This window comes from Rhagoletis pomonella, unplaced genomic scaffold (genome assembly GCF_013731165.1).
Source record: "Rhagoletis pomonella isolate Grant_MI unplaced genomic scaffold, Rhpom_1.0 Rhpom_scaffold_00659, whole genome shotgun sequence".
Classification (NCBI taxonomy): domain Eukaryota; kingdom Metazoa; phylum Arthropoda; class Insecta; order Diptera; family Tephritidae; genus Rhagoletis; species Rhagoletis pomonella.
In genome coordinates, this window is record NW_023459213.1 from 10,147 (window position 1) to 29,745 (window position 19,599).

Here is a 19,599-nt window from a genome sequence, read left to right on the forward strand (position 1 = left end):
TTCTATGTTTTTACCTATAAGGCAGTGGCCTGTTAGATATTAGAGATTAGATGTTAGAGCCGCCCGTAGTTCCCTCGCAGCGACTCCCCCTGCGCTATTATTTGCGGCCGCTTGTCGCCTTTCCCCACAAGATCCATGCCGTTAGACCCCCCCTATCCCATTGAAGACTGGCTTCGCGGCCGTTCCAGCATTTAATAGGCACCCAGGGCTACAGAGGTTACCCCAGAGCCGTTCCTGAAATTCCCTCCAAAGGGCTAGAAGGAGAATTAGGCACTGCCTTTCCCCGATTTGGGAGACCCAACTCGATTTCACTATCCTCAATCGAGCTTTGTAGTCACTATAAGGTCAAGTGTTGTCTATAAGAACGGGTAGGATTGATTGACGCCTTAGCCTTATCTGGCGAAAACTCAGTGCCAGACGATGGGAGGGGCGACTCAACCGTTGCCTACAATAACCAACTTAACGGCAACATGATCTGAACGTACTTCGAGGCCTTCCAGGGTTTTAATGCGACGGAGACAAGTCACGGCATTCTTCTGAAAGCCATTTATGTAGGATGCCCCCCCCCCCCTTCCATATATTCAGGTTACACTGTGTGACGCCATGGCGAGATTAAAAAAATTATTATGACAATCTCATGTTAAAGTTGCCGTTCGTTTTGTACATAAGAACCGTAACTAAGACCATTGTTTTGTTTTTGTTATCGGTAAGTCATATAGCAAGTACCGGTACTCTTGCCTGCAGGGTATAAACATTGCAATTTAAGTTTTATCAAGTACGTGCGTAACTGCGAATGAAAAGTGCAAGTGGAATGCATACATTTTTCATCATATCTTGAGTCCATAGTCAACAAACCCAAGTATACAGCAATGCGGCATTTTAATTATTATTATTTTCAATATGTACTTATGTATGCATGTACATAAGAAATTTGTTATATTGTCATAAGTCACATTCATCACACAACTTTTCTTAACATCAACTACCTTTTTTCGGGTCCTATACAAAGTTTATAGGGTTTCCCCAATCAATGGCAATCTCACTTTTTAATCACGTACGTGATTATGACGAAAGGAAATTGAAGGTAATTTACAGATGTATGTCAATAGGTCCCTGAGATATTTATGAACTTTTTTATGTACACTTGTATGTGGGTATTAACTATTATTTTCACGTAATCAATACATACATATGTATATGTATTAGGGTTATGACTTTTATTATTTAGATTCAAAAGCCAAAAAATTACATTACTTTGTTCGGATATAAAAAAAAGTGTCGCGCATTACAGAATTTCTATTTTTATAAACTCAAATAAAATCGACATCGCTCGATGTTTTTATTTCACTTGAGAATCCCACATAAGGAATAGAAGTAACGAAAATAGCGTCACAAAGTTTACCATACAGGTTTAAGGTACGAACGCAGGTCAATAAAGATGCATTTTATGAAAATCCAATTCTAATACAACCAATAGTCTCCACAATCATTACGATTTATTTGTCAGAACCTAAAATATGGCCAGTAGTGTACTCCATTTATTAAGTTTTTTTCTTTGAGCTATAGTTTGCAAATTATTGCGAAATTTCCATAATTTTTAACATAAAAATTTTGCCATAGGATGCTTTGAGGGGTCAGTCCAGAAAAAATTTGGTACATTCTGGTTAACGCGTATCTTAGCAAATACGCCAAAAATCAGGTGATTTTCTGATAAAATTACTACTTTTCTTAAATTTAATTCAGCGAAAAACACATAATTTTTATCGTGCTTTCACGGCATACGTATGTCTTAACAATAGCTTTGAACTTTTGCTTTTATCTGACATGCATTCAAAAAGCATCTAGTCTTGCCTGGTAAGGATATAGCCAAATAGTCGATAAGGTAAAGGTATACATTTTCAGTAAAAGTTTTTTGATCTACCTTTTCTAAATGTCCTTGTGCGCGACATGTTTTTAAGTCTTCAAAAAATTAGTATGTTTCCCGAAGCTATCTACCAAGGGGTATCATATGACATAAACATTTGCAAAATTCAAAGAAAGTCATAACCCTAATATTTATAGTGCTTATCACAATTATATGCCACCCACATATTGACATGTTATACTCTAACAAATACTTTTTGCAATATTCAAATAAAAGAAACCAAATTTCGTAAAAATTTCGAGTTTTATGGTTAGATTTCTTTGAAAGATTTTTAGTATGATGTTTTTAGTTACCTTCAAAAAAAAATGATTTGTAAAAAATAAACGGAAGTCTTAGCTACTTTAAGCATAGTTTAAAACTTGGCTAATTCCACGGTGACGGGTGTGATATTTCAACTCACATTTTAAGGGTTAATTCTTAAACTGTAATACAAAATTCTTTAAAACGAGTATTTTGTAATAGGTTTCCGAGATATACACAATGCCTGGAATAAAAATTCCAAAACCAATTTAATCCGAACGAGTTATCTGAATTTTAGTCACTGTGACGGGTGTGAAGAGTACGCAAACCAAATTAACTACTCCTTACTTGCACCACAGTTTTTCTGCTAATTATGTCTTCTGCTTATGGTTTTAAATAGTTCGTTGTATAGTTAAATAAACATTCTCAACATTTACGCCAAAGTTGCTTGCCCCTATTGGAAATTATAGATTATATGTTACAAATTAAACTGTGACGGGTGTGACTTGACTTTGTGACGGGTGTGACAAGTTGAGCATGAATGCATAAATACACATTATTAGACAACTAAGCTAACGTTATTTCTCAAAAAATCGGATTTTACGAACGCATACAAGATTCTGCCACCTAAAGGCGGGATAGTCCTTGATCGGACTCTTCTTCGCCATTGTATGTCTTAGTAATTGTAAAGTACCTTATTTTTAAATAGTATGAGGCTATTACCTGTCAAACCGAGGCCGTTACCTGAAAAAATCGTTTCAGATACTTTTTTTGCCCTGACAAGCGAAGTAATGATATATTTTTATCCGTGACAGCATAGCTTAAGTTTTCCCATCGCTCGAGCAACATATCTTTATGATTAGCTTTATCATCGCTGATCACAAACAGATATATGACACATTTCAGATTAGCTGATAAGTAACGGTAGCAGTCCCTAGCCGAATTTATTGAAGTTTGTCAAACTTTAAATTGTGACGGGTGTGACATGTGACGGGCGTGACCAACATAATCGGTTCTTTTTTCGAAAATAAAAGCATATAAATACTTAAAAGCAATTCGCACATATTTCCCTGTGTCATAGCGTTACTTTCGTCAGCTTTTTTTACACTGTCCAAGATGTGTTTTCCTTCAAAAAATAACTATTTTGTGTATCTTGTGACGGGCGTGACATTAAAATATGCTTTTCTTCAATATATAATAAAATATTTAGTACTTGCCCGAAAAATTTGAAAATTACGCCGTTACAATGCTAACGAATTTGTCTCTCCACTGACGGTTTAAACAATGCAAAAAAGGTAATAGACTACGAAAATCAGTCTTGTAAATTTTGAAAAACATTAACCTCTCATATGGGTTTGTAAAGTAAAAAAAATATCTGATTTTTAGATAAATTTCAGAATTTTGGCTTTCAGTCTTGAAAGTTAGATTTATTTACTATTACTTACTGGAAATAATGCAGTCATATTCTTTAGTTTATTTTCGTTTCATTCGGTATCGATTACCGTGGAATGAGCCACTTGCATTTATACTGTTTTTGTGAAAGAACAAACTATGTTTTCATAAAAAATTAAAAGAAGATTAAATAATAACAAAATTTATAGACAAAACTTCTGAATATTTGGGCGACGTATAATTGTGATTTGCGCTATATATTTATCTACTTGGAATCAATGTTTTAGATTTATTTGTTATCGATTTCGCGATGAAGCCTCGAACTCCGATAAGCGATACGCAATAAATCTCTTCTAGGTGCATACCGTATAGCAACACGAGCTCTTATTTGCGAATGAATAGGCGAATTATAGACTTATAGGTTTCTAGTTAACTCACTTATGTAGGATTTTGCAAGCAGAGCTGGGGACTTTATGATAACGATTACATTTCACTTACGATGCTTAATTGTAATCCTTAAATTATATACGATAACGATTACTTTAATTGCAATTATAACATGCTTGATTGCGAATACTTTAATTCTAAGGATTAAAATTCAACGAAAGTACCGTTTCTGCAAACCTCGTTATCCGAGGTCGCTCAACCTCCGTAATGTCTGGTTCGGGTCAGTTGGGCGTCAAATATGGAATATTGAACAAAGATAAGAATTTATATACATAGGTTTTTGTTGTCGCTGAATCCGAATACTTATGGGGATCAGGCCAACGTTATTTAGAAGTCAAATTAAAAATAATTGTTTTGAATTTTCAGGATTATTCAATGAGTTTTTTCCTACCTAACCTTTAAATGACCACGAACCTGACGTTCGAACCTCGGATTCGCATTCAGCGCGTCGTAGAACATAGAGATATAGTTGTTTGGTTTAATATGTGGAAAATTTTTTTTGTAAGCCTATGTAATTATTATGGAATAACAAAAGAAAAAGTGTTTAGTTAAATGTTTTGCGTTTATTGTAATGTAAATAGTTACACTAATTTAATATGTAAGTGCTATTGTGATAAAAAAGATATGTATATGTATATGTATGTATAATTTCCAGTCATATGTAACTATGTCTAATTGTTGTGGGTATTATGTTTTGTTTTTTTTTTTGCAATAAATCAGACTCCCTGATGAAGGCGTGAAGTACGCCGAAACGCGTAGGAGAAAGAGGAAACACAGTTTGCCTTTTTAATATACCGGCCGGAAAGCTCTACCAATGACCCAATAGGAAATTTTAACACTGGCCTCAAAAAACAATCAATAAGGACTTACATTGGTAGAATTATAGCAATTTCTCCTCTGAAAATATATAGAGAATCTAAATTAATTAGTAAATAGTAGCGTTACAAGACGAAAATTGATAATCGAAATTTATAGATCTAACAGCAGAACAAACAAACGCCTTTCGAACGCGTTCAAGTCTTTTAATGTGGTCCCCATATAAGAGTAGCCCATTAGTAAGTAAAGTCACAACCTAGCCTTCGACTGAAGGCTAGTAGAGGATATGACTTCGCGGGCTCTGATGTAATTTAATTGGCTGTGAAACAAAGGTTCGGAGTAAAAAACAACTCCAGGGTCGGTGATTTCATTAAAACTAGTTAGCCGTTAATTACCAATAAAATAGGAAGTATTTGAACTGTGAGCTCCGACCTACGAAGCCACTTTTCTATTCGTTGAACTTAGCTGAGCTAAAACCCTATTTACAAGATTAGTTAGACCGATTCTGGAATACGGTTCGGTGTTTTGGAATCCAAGGTATCAAATTTACTCAGACAAGATAGAATAAATTCAAAAACCATTTCTAATTTTTGCTTTAAGAAATTTCCGTTGGGTTTCTCAATATAACCCTTATACGGCCTTATACGAGTCGATTAAAATTTATTAATCTTCCTACACTTGTCAGTCGCAGGGAAATGCTTGCTACAACTTTTATGGTTGAATTACTGACAGGCTCACTTTCAAGTCCGCTTCTTATGGGTGAAGTTAGCCTTAATGTTCCCTCCCGTGTATCAAGGCAGTTGTATCCCCTATTTTTGAAAACCGGTAAAACTAATTTTGAATTACACGAGCCACTGCTTTGTTTATGCCAGGATTTTGACTCTCCTTCCAGCATATTTGATATACATATATGATTTGCTTTTCAGCATTAAGAAAGCGATACTATCCTCTCTCAATAAAAGAATCATTAACACATACTACGTTTATGCGCATATATTGTTTGCAAATAACAATTTGCAAAATCGTAAACTTTGTCGTATAAACCCTGAGTTAATTTTTTTTATTTGCAAATAACTAAATTACGCAAATAAGTTTCGATTAGTGGTACTATTTGCAAATAAGCACAAGACGCCGCCATTCTTCAGTTTGTTTTCTTTTTCGATGGTCATGTTATTGCCTTTTTATAAGCAGGCAATATTAAAAAAAGAATTTTTCACCGTCAAATAAACAGTGAGCTAGGTATTTGCAAATTATTTTTATTTGCAGGTGACTTACGTATAAACGTAGTAATAATGACATAAAACCAGCTGATGAATTTAGTTCTTTAGCTGAACAGTTTTAGATCTCGACACTTAACAAACTCCTGCCTATCGTGACTAAGCCCAAAAAATTGAAAATATTGGATCCGTACGTCATGCGGACTGCGCCCCTCGCGCGGATGGGCAGGAATGGAGGGTAAAAACCGTTGGGATTATTATTATTAAGTTAGCTCACCCCACTTAAATTGGTGTTGTTTTTCCCACATTTTCATTTTTATACCCTACTACATGCGTAGAAATCAACTAGATTGCAAAAAAGATGTTTAAAATAGCGTAAGGCTGTAAAAGGGGTGTACTTTCAAAATCAGAAACAAAACTCTTTGCTTGTGCTTAGTCTACCAAGCTCATATCATTTCGGAAGGAACACATCTTGAACATTTGCCACTTTATTAAGTCCATATGGACATGGCATCTTTGTAGGCATGTAAGCCAGCATTTCGCTTTGTTCTGCGGATCTAATTTGATTTGGTGATGCTAATTAGAACAATTTACTACCTACTGTTTGAGTTCCAATAAACTTTAGAAATCGCAAAATGTTACTCTGTGGCTCAAAGTAGTTATAATTATTAATTGATATTCCAACTCTGTTGTTCCCAAACAGGGTGCTGAGCGAAGTCCTTCTAAGGTATGATATCGGAAAAGAACAGGTTTCTGTATACAAAGAGCAAAGCCATAGCTCGTCAAAAACATTAACGCAAATCTTCAACTATGGGCGAGACCCCTTTCCAAACCGTTTAATCTCATGTCCTTTAGATCCTTACAATGAAAATTTATTGTTTCACCATTAACACTTCTCAATTGAGACCTAATTATCACCTGCGTAGCCTTTGTTTATAAATTTCACTAGGAATTGCTATCAAGGTGTTCTGTTAGACCCCATTAGACCAGGCTAATGGCACTTTAACCTACCATCATTATATGTATGTTGGTCAGGGAAGCCAACTCGTGGGGAATAACGCCTACATGTACATAATTAAATTACTCCAGTATGCTTTGCTGCAGAACTATATTTCAAATTTCCTTTCGAAAGCAACTACCTTGTTCCTTACTTCTCTGGGGAAGTGGTATCCTGGGACCTGGGTTCTTAACATTTCCATACTCGTGTTTAATAATACCTTTCCTCTGCCAAAGCCATATCTGGAAAAGTCTAAGAGAGTACGCTGGGCTGTCCGATCTATGGCTCGTGGTCTAGAATCACCACTGGTGCTCTCGTCGGACATATGCGCATCATAATGCATACACAGGCCAAGCGACTGCCCATAAGTATGTGTAAGTAGACCAATTAAATATCCACTCAAGTATCATAATGTATTTTACACATGTGTATGAATATACTTAAATAAAAACTCATTTAGTAAAACTAGTTCGAGGGTCATATTTATTTAAAAAGTATGTCACATATACATAAGTAGATAAATGAAAAATAATAAATAAGATATTTACCAATCAACTTACACGCCACTCTTAGATATACTTTAAGATCGTTTCAATATATATATATATATATATCTATATGTATAAAGCCACAGCGACTTCCTCTATATATGTATGTGTGTAGATAATCTTCACAAAACGTTTATTAACATGGTGAAACATTGTGTTTTCAAGAGTCCAGTCGATCACTCGAACATATTCCATTTATATGTATGTACTTCAAATTTACGATGGGTTTATATATGTATGTACATATTTATGATATGCGCGTATATAATCAAATAAGTATGTAGCAGCGTCTTTGAAACAATCGACATCTGAAGCATTTCTAATCAAACCCTACGGTCATAAAAACCTACACTTACAAATTAACTTATGACTCGAAGATAACAATTTCCAGCTCTAACTTAGCAATCTTAAAAGGCTATTCCTCCGTTCGGAGCTGAACATTTTGTTAATTGTGTTGCGGCCGCTTAGCTGATCGCGTAATGTATCGCAACAAAATGAACCTGAGTGTTGCAGTCCTTTTGGCCACTTCATTGGCCTTCATTGTATCCTGTGAAGCGGCAACACACGGCATTCCACCGCTCTTTGGAGAGAATCCTTCCGCACGCATCGTAGATGGGAAAATTGTTGCCTCCGGTGCAGCGCGTGCAGTCCTGGACTATCGGCTGCCGAACACAACCGAACCTGTGCACTACGACGTCGAAGTGACTACGAATGTGCACAATGGCACAACGGCATTCAATGGTACAGTTAAAATTCAAATAAACGTTAACGAAGATACAAGAATAATAGTTTTGCATGCGCGTCAGCTAAGTAATTTCACGGCAACTATTTCAAACGCTTCGGTAACGGGAGGACAAGTTCAAGCGTTAAATATCTCATATGAAGAGGAACGAGAATTTCTCAGTTTGACGCCAACGAACCAATCGTTAACGTTCAATAAAGGCAGCAGCTGGCTTCTGACCATCGCCTATCAAGGTGAATTGCGTACTGATAACGGTGGATTTTACTTATCCACCTACGATGATGACAACGGCACGGAACGGTGAGTGCGCACTGGTTTTATATCGCAGGCATTTTTTTATATGCAGAATTTCGTATATTCCGTACCTTCAGGTATATAGCAACGACGCAATTCGAGTCGACCGATGCGCGCCATGCCTTCCCTTGCTACGACGAGCCAGCCAAGCGTGCAACATTCTCCATCGTTATTAATCATGATCCCTCATATAATGCCATATCGAATATGCCTTTGGATGAGGAGGCGAGCAGGTAGAGTGCATTATTATCTTTTGAAAAAAATAAATATATGTAAAGCAATGACATGTTCCTTTTTTCTCATTTAGACCCGGCTACTCTGTCTTCCAGAAGACGGTTAATATGCCCACTTACTTGGTAGCGTTTATTGTGTCTGATTTTGAATATTCTGAAGGTGTACTGTATTCACGCCCACAACGTGTCTACACACGACCAGGCACTGTAAGCGGTCAGGAATTCGGTTTGGTTTCCGGTTTGTTGCTGCTGCAGCGACTTATCGAATACTATGATGTGGATTTCGCACTACCAAAAATGTATCAAGTAGGCGTGCCAGATTTTGCAGCTGGTGCCATGGAAAACTGGGGTTTAGTTACATATCGCGAAGAATATATAATATATAATAAGAACACATCCACAACTAGTACACAAACAAATATTGCCACAATCATCGCACACGAATACTGTCATCAGTGGTTCGGTAATTTGGTAGCCATTAAATGGTGGACGTACCTTTGGCTTAAGGAAGGCTTCGCCACCTTGTTCTCCTGGCAGGCAACCGATGCGGTAAGCGCTTGAAAGGGATATTTTACTAGCTTAAGGCTGCTTTTATTTTCAATTTTGTTTTCTTTACACCGACTAGGCCTATCCTGAATGGGATATCTATCAGTTGTTCCTCACCGATGACTATCAACGTGCACTTACCGCCGATGGTACAGGTCTAATGAATCCAATGAGTCATTATGTGCAAACGCCATCTGAGATCTCCAGCCGTTATGATTCTATTTCGTACTCGAAAGCCGGCTCGGTGCTGTATATGTGGCAGTGTGCGTTGGGCGACGAAGTATTCCGCCAAGGATTAAATCTTTATTTGACTGAAAAGTAAGTTTATACACAGGGAAATCTATGCAAAGATTTGTTAAATTGTTTTTGGGTTTTAACATAATTTAGCTCCTTTTGGGTTTGTATTATCACTGCAGAAATTGGTTAGGATCAGATACTATCAGTGAATTTTATTCAGGGAACGAAAATAATCATTAATATGAAGGATTTTTATTTTCAAATCATTGCAAAATCCTTATTTTTTATTAATAGCTTGGCGATCATTTTAATCGTTATTTTCCGATATTTTTTTCGATTAAAAATAACCGTTATTCTATGATTTTAATTTTTCGGATAAAAATAATCGATATTCTTGGACTTTCTTTCTATCATATTATAACTTTTTTTTATAACTGTTTTCAGATTTCATTTTTTTGATCACATAAGATTTAAATCCTTCATAAAACCCCGATGTCTATTATAACGGTAAAGAATGATCGAAAATAATAAAAGTCCAAAAAACGGTTATTTCTGATCGATAATAATTAAATCCACAAAATAATTATTAAATTATGATTTTTATTATAAAAATCAAAACGGTTACGGTCCCTGATTTTACTAAATTTTAATGGATTCGAGTCCGCCTATCTCCTTTAAGAAATCTCTAGCGAGAAAAGGGCTTATAGCTAGCAAACGTAGAGTAATCTTAAATTATGATATCCATGCTTTTTTCTCGAGAAAACACTTTTTTATGTTTCGAAATTCATTGATCTCAGTTCTTATCACCCTAACGTACTACCCTAATGTCAGTAAATTAAAACTCTCCCAAAGTCATTAAACTTTTGCCAGGAAATTATTTCCATTATTCCAGTAGTACTATTTAAAAATATATATATATTAAATAATGTACGTAGGTTTCAACGAAAAATTTAAAAAAGTGGCTCTCCAGGTTCAGCAAAAGAATTCCCCAAGTTGCCTTACAAAACTACTTTAGACTCGAAGGTGCACGGCATATTATTTTCCTGTAAGTGGGTGCGGTCTAATGTATATGGAAGACTACAAATGACTTCTTATAAAAAGGCTTAAGAGAAATGAACTACAAAGAATGTTAGGTGAATAGGGTTAGCTTGGAGCTGCCGGTTAGTAAAACCACAATTTTAGTTGGCTTTAAAAGTTTTCTTTAAAACCAAATTGAATTTTTATGTCAAAGACTTTTTTCATTACTTCTGCTTTGCATTTTCCCACAGTCAATACAGTGCTGCTGATGAATGGCAGCTCTTCGAGGCTCTTAGTATTGCAGCCGGTGCACAAAATGTTCCGCTTCCAGCGACAATGGCCAATATGTTCTCAAGTTGGTCGCAACAATCTAGTTACCCACTTCTCACCGTTACACGTCATTATGAAAATAACTCATTCACCATTACACAAGAAGCTTTCTACGATAATAGCACCACAACATCGAACCAGACTTGGTACATTCCAATTAATTATGCACACAAATCAAATCCAGACCACCGTAACACTACCGCCTCGCATTATTTGTTGAAGACAAAAGAAATTCACATCACCGACAACAATTTAGCCGCTGATGATTGGCTGTTACTGAATAAACAGTCCACCGGTTTCTATCGCATCAATTATGATGAACGTAACTGGAACCTAATTATTGATGCGCTCAAATCCAATCCTTATAGGTTTCATCCACGCAATCGCGGTCAGCTTATTCATGATGTCTATAAGTTCAGTTCAACAGGACGTCTCGACCAAAGTACACTCTTCAATTTGCTACAATATCTGCCTAATGAAGATCAATTTGCTCCTTGGTCTACGACTTATTCGGTGATCAACACATTAAACAGATATCTGAATGGGGATAGTGATTATAAAAATTTCCAAAGTTTCGTAGCCTCTTTAGTATCAGACCTCTTCGATAAGTTGGGTGTGAATGATGCAACTGGCGAGCAACATCTGGTGAAATCTATACGTAGTATCGCCATTAACCTCGCCTGTTTGTCAGGCATTGAAAGTTGTCTAGAGGAGACGAACAACAAATTAAGGGCGCTCATTGAAGACGGCATCGCAATCGAACCAAATCTACAATCGCAAATATATTGCAATGGTCTACGTCAGTCCGATGATACAGTATTCGATTTCGTTTTTAACCAGGTATTGCAGTCCAATAATCAGGCATTCCGTCGCACACACATCACTTCATTGGGCTGCTCGCAGTCGGAGTCCCAATTGCGAAAATTCGTAAACAGCTCAATTGATACTTCAGCCGATTGGCGTACTCAAGAGCGCATCACTTTACTCAGTGCAGCGTACTCGAGCAGCAGTACCGGATTGCTGGTAAGCATTGATTTCCTCAGCGACAATTGGGAAGCATATAGTAATTTGAATCCCGGTTTCGGTGGAGATAATCCACTCAATACAGCCGTGGTTGCCATGTCCAGCTATGTAGTTAATGAAGAGCAAAGACAAAAAGTGAGTAAGACGTTGTATAGCAACTTTTATGAACCAAAATCAATATTTTTATATACAACTTTTTTAAAATTTCTACAGTATTTGGATTTGGTGGATAAGGTGAAGGATAGCGATAAGGTGCAATCCAATTTGGAGACTGTCGTCAATACGAACATTAGATCCAACTTTGAATGGTTGACCAGAAATCGTGATCCGATCATGCAGTGGGTGAACAACTTCACGCGCAGTGGCAGTGCCACACTCAGTGCTTCATTGTTAACCGTCTTTACCACGCTGACGGTTGCATTGGCGCGTTACTTGTAGAACTTGAGCTTAAAGCCTTCTAGCTCTTACCAATTGTGATGTGATAAATTTTTGGTGGAACATTTTATATAACAAAATTGAAGTAGAATAAAACAAAAAAAAAAACATAAAAACTATTACAAAGTAACTTAATGCCGATGGAATGAAGTCCCTGCCCTTTTACGCAAACTTCTCAGCTCTAAGAGGGGTGGGCTTTATGTTCGCCTCGAGCTATGGGCACACCTTTATTCTAAAAAGCTTCGAGTTACTGCCGATTCGAAGAGGCCACTGCACGCCGCTTGTGGGTCCGAGAGGATCTTTAACCACCTGTGGGTTCTGTAAACATATTTAGGTATCTGCAAAAGAGGAGGCTTCAGGTTGGTTGTTCTCTAGTGTAACACATTTTAAAGAGGTTAAAATCTATTCCGACAGCCAAGCAGCTATCAAGGCTCTTAGGTCCTTGTTGGTTCGTTTGAAACGGTTAGCGATTGTTTGACTTTCTTATCGACTGCATCGGGTAATTACGCTATTAAACTCATTTGGGTTTCGGCTCATAGCGAAATTTCGGATAACTGCATGGTCGATGAGCTGGCAAGGCAGGGAACCCTTGACGAATTGTTCCCGGTAAGAGGAAGTCTGGGTGCTCCTCTGACCTTATGCGGTCTACTTCTGGACAGAGGGGCGATAAATCGGCTTAGCGTGCGGTAAGCGAAGACCTTGGCATGTAAGGTGACTAAATCCATTCAGCCACGTGCAGACCGGGGGCGGCCAAGGAAGCTCTTGAGACTCAGCAAGTTATATCTCTCACTACTGGTGGGAGTTCTAACTGATCATTGCGTAATAGATACGACTGAAGTAAGACTGAATATCATCGATGACCCTTAGTGCAACAGGTCCATGGAGGATGGGGCGGTAGAATCAACTTAACACCTGCTGCTCTGGAGCACGTCGGCTCGCATTTCTTCCACACTCCCGTTGAGCTTTCGCGTGTGAAGCTTCGTGGTGAGCACGGTCATCGTCCTGTTCCTTCCCCCTCTGTTTCTACCCTCTTGCTTACCCTGTTTTAAACGAGTTCAAAAGAACTTTTCGACGCAATACCCATTATCCTCTGAGTATCGCTGAGTATTATAAAGTGTGTGTCTTTTATAAAGACTTGGACTTCACTATGCATATCTGCTCAGGTAGATTCTAGAAGAACTTTGAAATAATTTCCTTTCAAGACTTCACTACTTAAATATCTGCTAAAGTGGAAAAATCTATATTTTTTGTATTTAAATTTTTTTATCTTCCTATTGAACGGCATTCTTTTGGTAGCACGTTCCGAAAAATCCTACTAGAAAATTATATGTGCCGCTGTTAATACATAATAATTAATAGTAAATATGTACACCGGGTAATTTTATAAAACATTTTCGTTATGCGATAGTTGAAAATTTTACTATTCCGCCACTCGAAAACGACAAATTGGCTTATCTCTGTAGCAAAGGTAATAAAGACTTACCCTTTATTATCTTCTGATATTTTTATTACAGCTACATAGTTCGCTTGCGATTTTTACCTGATTGTGAAATTAATGCAACATCGACACGTTTGCCAATAATATCTAATAATAATAATTTATAATTCCTTATCGGAAATATTGATAACAACTAGTATCCCAATCTAGTTATTAAAGAAATAATATTTGTGTTATTTGCCACACGTGACCAATTTTAACACATATATAAGCCGATTCTTAGAAATGTGAATGGTTACTTACGACATGGATTTCTTTTATGCCCTATAATGTGTCTCAGCAGGTACAGTTTCGCCAAATCTCTGCAAAATTTATACAATTATATGTATAAGTGTATGTACACATGTAGGGAGTAAATACATCCTTCCTTGTTATGCATAGCCCTTTCAGCCGCTTTAGTAACTATGTGCAGCTTACATTTTTTTTTTTTTTTCTAAACCAATTGTCACAATATCAGAAATACTGCAAGTTTAGTTTAGTTGGGTAGATGCAAAAAATACCACTATAAATGTGATCCATTATTAAAATTTTACACAAAATCACACACTTCCACAATGAGATGTTTCTCAAAAAACATAGAAAATCAACTAAAATATTTTTGGGTTTCAGTAAGATTATAAATTGATTTCTGGACACTGTCACATCCGACATTAGAATGTGGTCATCGATAGTCGATAGTCACAACCATCGATAGTTTTGATACTATCGAAAATGTCGACACTATCGATAGTTTTGATTGAAAAAGTCCAAAAATTAAATATAACAACTTTTATTGAAATTGAGATCAGAATTGCTAATATATGTCGATATTTTTGTTAAGGAACAAAAGTTTATCAACGATTTTTGGCTCCAAGCAGCATCTGCGCTCTGAAATATGTATGTTACTGAATAATGTATGTATGAGTGAAAACTATTGATAGTGATTACAAAACCATCGCTGTTTTCGATAGTCAAAAACCATCGATGCTATCGATAGTGCCATCGATACTATCGATAGTGCCATCGATAGAAGTCACTCTGTGCATCGCGCAATTTGACTCATTCACTTTGTCCTAGTTCACCAACAGACCCCGCCTATACTGTTAGTTCGAGGCAGAAAAATAAGCGTCCCTCCTTTTGAGACTGATAATATCGATGTCATGGCTATACTCTAGCGATTGTACGTTTTTAAAGGAAGTGCTACCTGAACGGTTCAGTACTGCAGCTCTATAATCTTCTCACTGTTTTATGTATATTAAACGGCTCGTAGAGGTCCTTCCCAATTCTGATGCAGTGGGAGTATTGCTGAGGCAGAGATTCAGGCCTTATGGCGATAATTAAATAAGATGTGTAAGGAATTTACAACTTCAAATTTGGTTCTTATGAGTCCCAATCACTTCACAGACGATGAGATTCAGCCTCTCTCGACCTATTAACTGATGCTTAGAAGACTGCTCCTTTTGTAATTGGCACATATGGCAAGTTCACCTTTCTGGTGAATTGGGCAGAGTACACTTAGTTCCAATCGGCAAGCATGCTTTAGTCCTACCATATTCTACAGCTCATCGCCATCGCTCAGCTGACAGACCAACGCCTCCGGCTGTTTTGATATTTTTGAGTAGCGCTTCTTCTACTCGAATTTCGTAATTTTCGAGAAGTGGAACTTCAATTTTATCATCATCGAATGGAGGGTGCGAGTCGTCGTGTTCACGGGAAGCGTTAAAGAAATATTTCCTCTATAACTCAAGTGTGCTGTGAATATCAGCCACCAGCTCTCAGATCGCCTTCTTACAGAAATCTACCCCGGTGTTAAAACATTTATTAAGTCCGATGCACGTTCTGGTATAATATTTTCCGTACAAGTTTTTAACTATAAATTCAATATTCGATAAATAAGTAATAAAACTTTATATTTGCGTTATTTCCTCAAAAAATGGAGTATATGCCAATCGAATTTCACAAAAAAGCATCAAATATTTTCTTCGTATGCCTTGAGTCACCCTACTGTATATAGCATACATACGTAAGCGCGAATAGTTACTGCAAGCAATTTGTCTCATTCATAAATTACAATTCTTTATGTCAAAGGGATTAAATATATGGCCACACGACATATGTATATATGTATCTGGAAAGAAACCACCCTGCAAAAAATTGTGAGACTAATCTCTAAAGAGCTTCTTCCGAGACTACTCTCAATCGGGTAAAATTGGGCATGAATTAGTCGCAACTAGTCTCATGCGGGTATAATTGGTTCATCCCTTACGGGTATAATTGGAGATCAATTAGTCCCCGACTTATCGCTAACGGATACTATTAACGATTTAATGATATTTACATACCTACTCAATGAAATTTTATGTGCGGCGTTGGGATGGAGAGAGAAACAAAACTATTAAACCCGGGTCGAATCGCAGCTACCGCAAATTTTTATTTCTATTTTGTAAAATTGAGTATTCGCTTTTTATACCCGTCCGGATTAGTCGCATTTTTTGCAGGGCAATGAAACTTTAGACAATAAATTTATTGCTCTATATGTATGTCTACATAATAACAACCCAGAAATAATTTTGTCAAGGCCTTCCCTCTATAAGGTATTACAGAACTGTTCCTAAGCAAGTGCAAAGTACATCTAAACATCATCCCTAGAATGGTCCAATTTTTGTGTGGGGGAAAAAATGTCATCCCCCATATTTATAATATCTATAACAACTTTAAATTTTCCACTGTAACCAATATATGGTGCTCAATGGCCTTGAAATGCGCTACTGGATAGCTGTGAAACTGGTTGCCGTGACAATTGAAGGTTCTGATATTTTTTTAGATATGTTTTTAGGTTGCTTAACTAATGGTTTGATTAATATACGTACAAAATACTTCTAGTATAAAATATGAGAATCATGAGCATCCTATAAATTTATACTTAGAAACGTAAAGTTTGGTACTAGCACCTCGTTTGGCAAGAGGAAAAATTTTTGAAGGTGCCCCAAACCCTATCTCGGAAAAAAATTGTTTGCACCACTCTAATCATGTAAGAATTTTGGCATTTAAAATAGCGGACCCAATATGACGACCAACTTTTATAATTTTTTCGTTTTCACGACAAACTGATATACATAAATGGGGAGTTTTCGAGGTCGCTGATTTCGAATCTAGTAATAAATTGGCGACCAAATTTTATAATTTTTTATTTTTCACCAAAAACTTATATATAAGGAGGGTTTTTGATTTCAATAATTTCAATTCTGATGTCGATTTTTGAAATTCAAAATGGCGAATTCAATACGGCGTTATCGGAAAAAAATGTTGTTTAAAAATTTTTTTAGTTTTTGCTAAATACATATATGTATATTTCTAATTATGGCTGCTTCAAATAAAATATTTTCCCTTTATATATAATGCTGTTTTCGCTTCTACTGAAAAACGTTACCTTTTCATTGCCCTCTCAGCACAATCAATAAAAACTGGGCAATGAAAAGGCAACATTTTTTACCATGCTAGTCCTCATGGGAGAAAAGGCAGCATGACAAGGCAGTGCATGGCAACACAGTTACCATACGGATTTAGGGCCGGTTTTTCAATGTCTTGTTATCACTACTTTTCCGGTTAAACATCATTACCGATGTTTTCGACATCATGTATACAACATGTGATCGATAAAGCAGTCGTTGTATTTAAGCGGAGCTTCTAAATACAACCGGCCCTCAGATAGGAATCCAATTCAAATTGAACATGAACTTATTTGAAATGGTATGTTCACTGCATTACCGACGACAAGATGGATGTCCATGCTAGTTAGTTAATTAGTTCTGCAGGTCCCAGATCCGATCCTCGGTTGGAGCGATTGCCAACAAATTTTTTGTGTTTATTATTTGTTTTATTTTTTTTAGTTTTATTTGATTTAATTTAATTTTACTTTGCTTTCTTTTCGTTAGTTTTATTTTATTTCAAATTTTTTATTTTTTTATTAGTTACTTTAAATTTTTAGAGTTTAATTTTACTAAAAAAGTCAAAAACAACTTTAAAAAATATACAAGTTATAATTGAATCAATAAAAAAATTAAATGAATATTTTACTGACCGTGGGATTCGAACCTACGACCTCGCGGCTCGTTAATCCGCATTACTGCCGTCTGTCAAGGTACAATTTTGATCATATCAATTGCACCGTTAATTTGGATCAGCGTTGCCGTCTGTCGTTGCTTTTAGTCATTAAATGGTAATTTTTTTATATTTTACTCTAGAATTTCAAACTTTGTGTACGTACATAGATCCCAAAACCAATAACCACGGCTTGCTATTTCTTTTCCGGTACTATTACCTGTACAATGTGCAGTGGTGTGGAGACAGTTTTATTTAAAATTTTGTGCAGAGAGAAGGCTACCAGAAGAATGTTGTAAGGTAAAGAAGTTCTCAAAGATGGAAGTTAAGTGGAACAGTTCAATGGTGCGCTTTGCCATTCAGCTCGTTCCGGATGCTATTCACTGCATTGTGCGAAACTCGAGTCCGAAAATTATGCGTTCAATACAGCTCGTGTTTCAAAAAGAAGTCGGACGTTTTCATAATGTTTCCTTGTTTAGGAATGTTTGTAACGAATTTGTCGGGGTGAAAATTCCGAGCACAAAATACAAAGTTATGAAAAAATATTTTACAAATACATGTGTATGTATGTGACGTAACAACTGAATATTTATGTGTTGCTTTCACAACAGATCGAATAATATATGCGAAATAAAGATGCTGTTTCGGGGCTAATAAATCTTGGCTAATTCTCTAGCTTTTGTGGAAAAGTTTGGAAATATTATTTTTTGTCCCGTATTCGGCTGCCATAAATGTGGTCACCGTACTTATAGAGCACATTCACACTCACGAAATTGCTCGTATTAAGCTATTTTAATAAAGAAGTCTTAAAGTAAAACCTCTTTTCTGCAAAATCATTTATATGGGAATTATAGCTTATAATAACCCGATCTTGGTCATTTTCACTGTAAAATTTCTGTTGATAACAAGTGAAAATAGTGCGAAATTTTAGGTTTTAGCTGCATAAATAAAGGAGTTATAACACAAAATTTCATATCTGAAAAATCTGTAACATGTGAGCTGTATGTCGTAGTTGTCCGATGTTTCCGGTTTCGGCAAATGATTAATACATTACAAAAAGGCACCCGCTTACCAAATTTAATTCGGATACATCGAGAACGAAGGGATTTTTTTAGGTTCACGTTCATTTCGGTATGCTATTTTACGGTTCTATCTCTTCTTCTTTTTCTGGTACTTACAAATATCGGACCAAGCTTATAATACAACTTCATACTTTATGAAAGGTATAAAAACTCGAAATGTTGTGTGTGAAGTGCAAAAATTGCAATTCAAAGTTTTGCACGAAAAAAGTGATAACACAATCGGTCAATAAATCAATTGCCATTATCAATTGATGCACTATTAATTGCACTAGATTAGTCTTAGGGGGTTTTTAGTGACGCGATGAAATCATGCTTATTAGTATATTGGCGGTTATAGAAAAACAAAAAAGAATTTTGCGTCACCTCATACTGGTACTAAATACATACCAGCACTAAATATTTTCATTCTCGGTGAGGGCTTGAGGCCTAAAAAATGCGTGCTTGCAGTGGCAAAGATTTCGACTTGATTTTAGAGCACGATTACTGCTTTTGCTGTATAGA

At 36.4% G+C, this 19,599-nt stretch overlaps 1 protein-coding gene across 1 annotated transcript; it reads left to right on the plus strand.

The window, feature by feature from the left end:
• The first annotated feature begins 8,060 nt into the window (after positions 1 to 8,060).
• On the plus strand, positions 8,061 to 12,522 carry LOC118751360 (aminopeptidase N-like). Its single transcript, XM_036486168.1, has 6 exons — positions 8,061 to 8,623; positions 8,695 to 8,850; positions 8,925 to 9,399; positions 9,476 to 9,714; positions 10,902 to 12,138; positions 12,217 to 12,522. Exons 1-6 carry the CDS (start codon positions 8,061 to 8,063, stop codon positions 12,439 to 12,441), a joined length of 2,895 nt encoding a protein of 964 aa, XP_036342061.1. The 3' UTR covers positions 12,442 to 12,522.
• Positions 12,523 to 19,599: the final 7,077 nt, after the last annotated feature.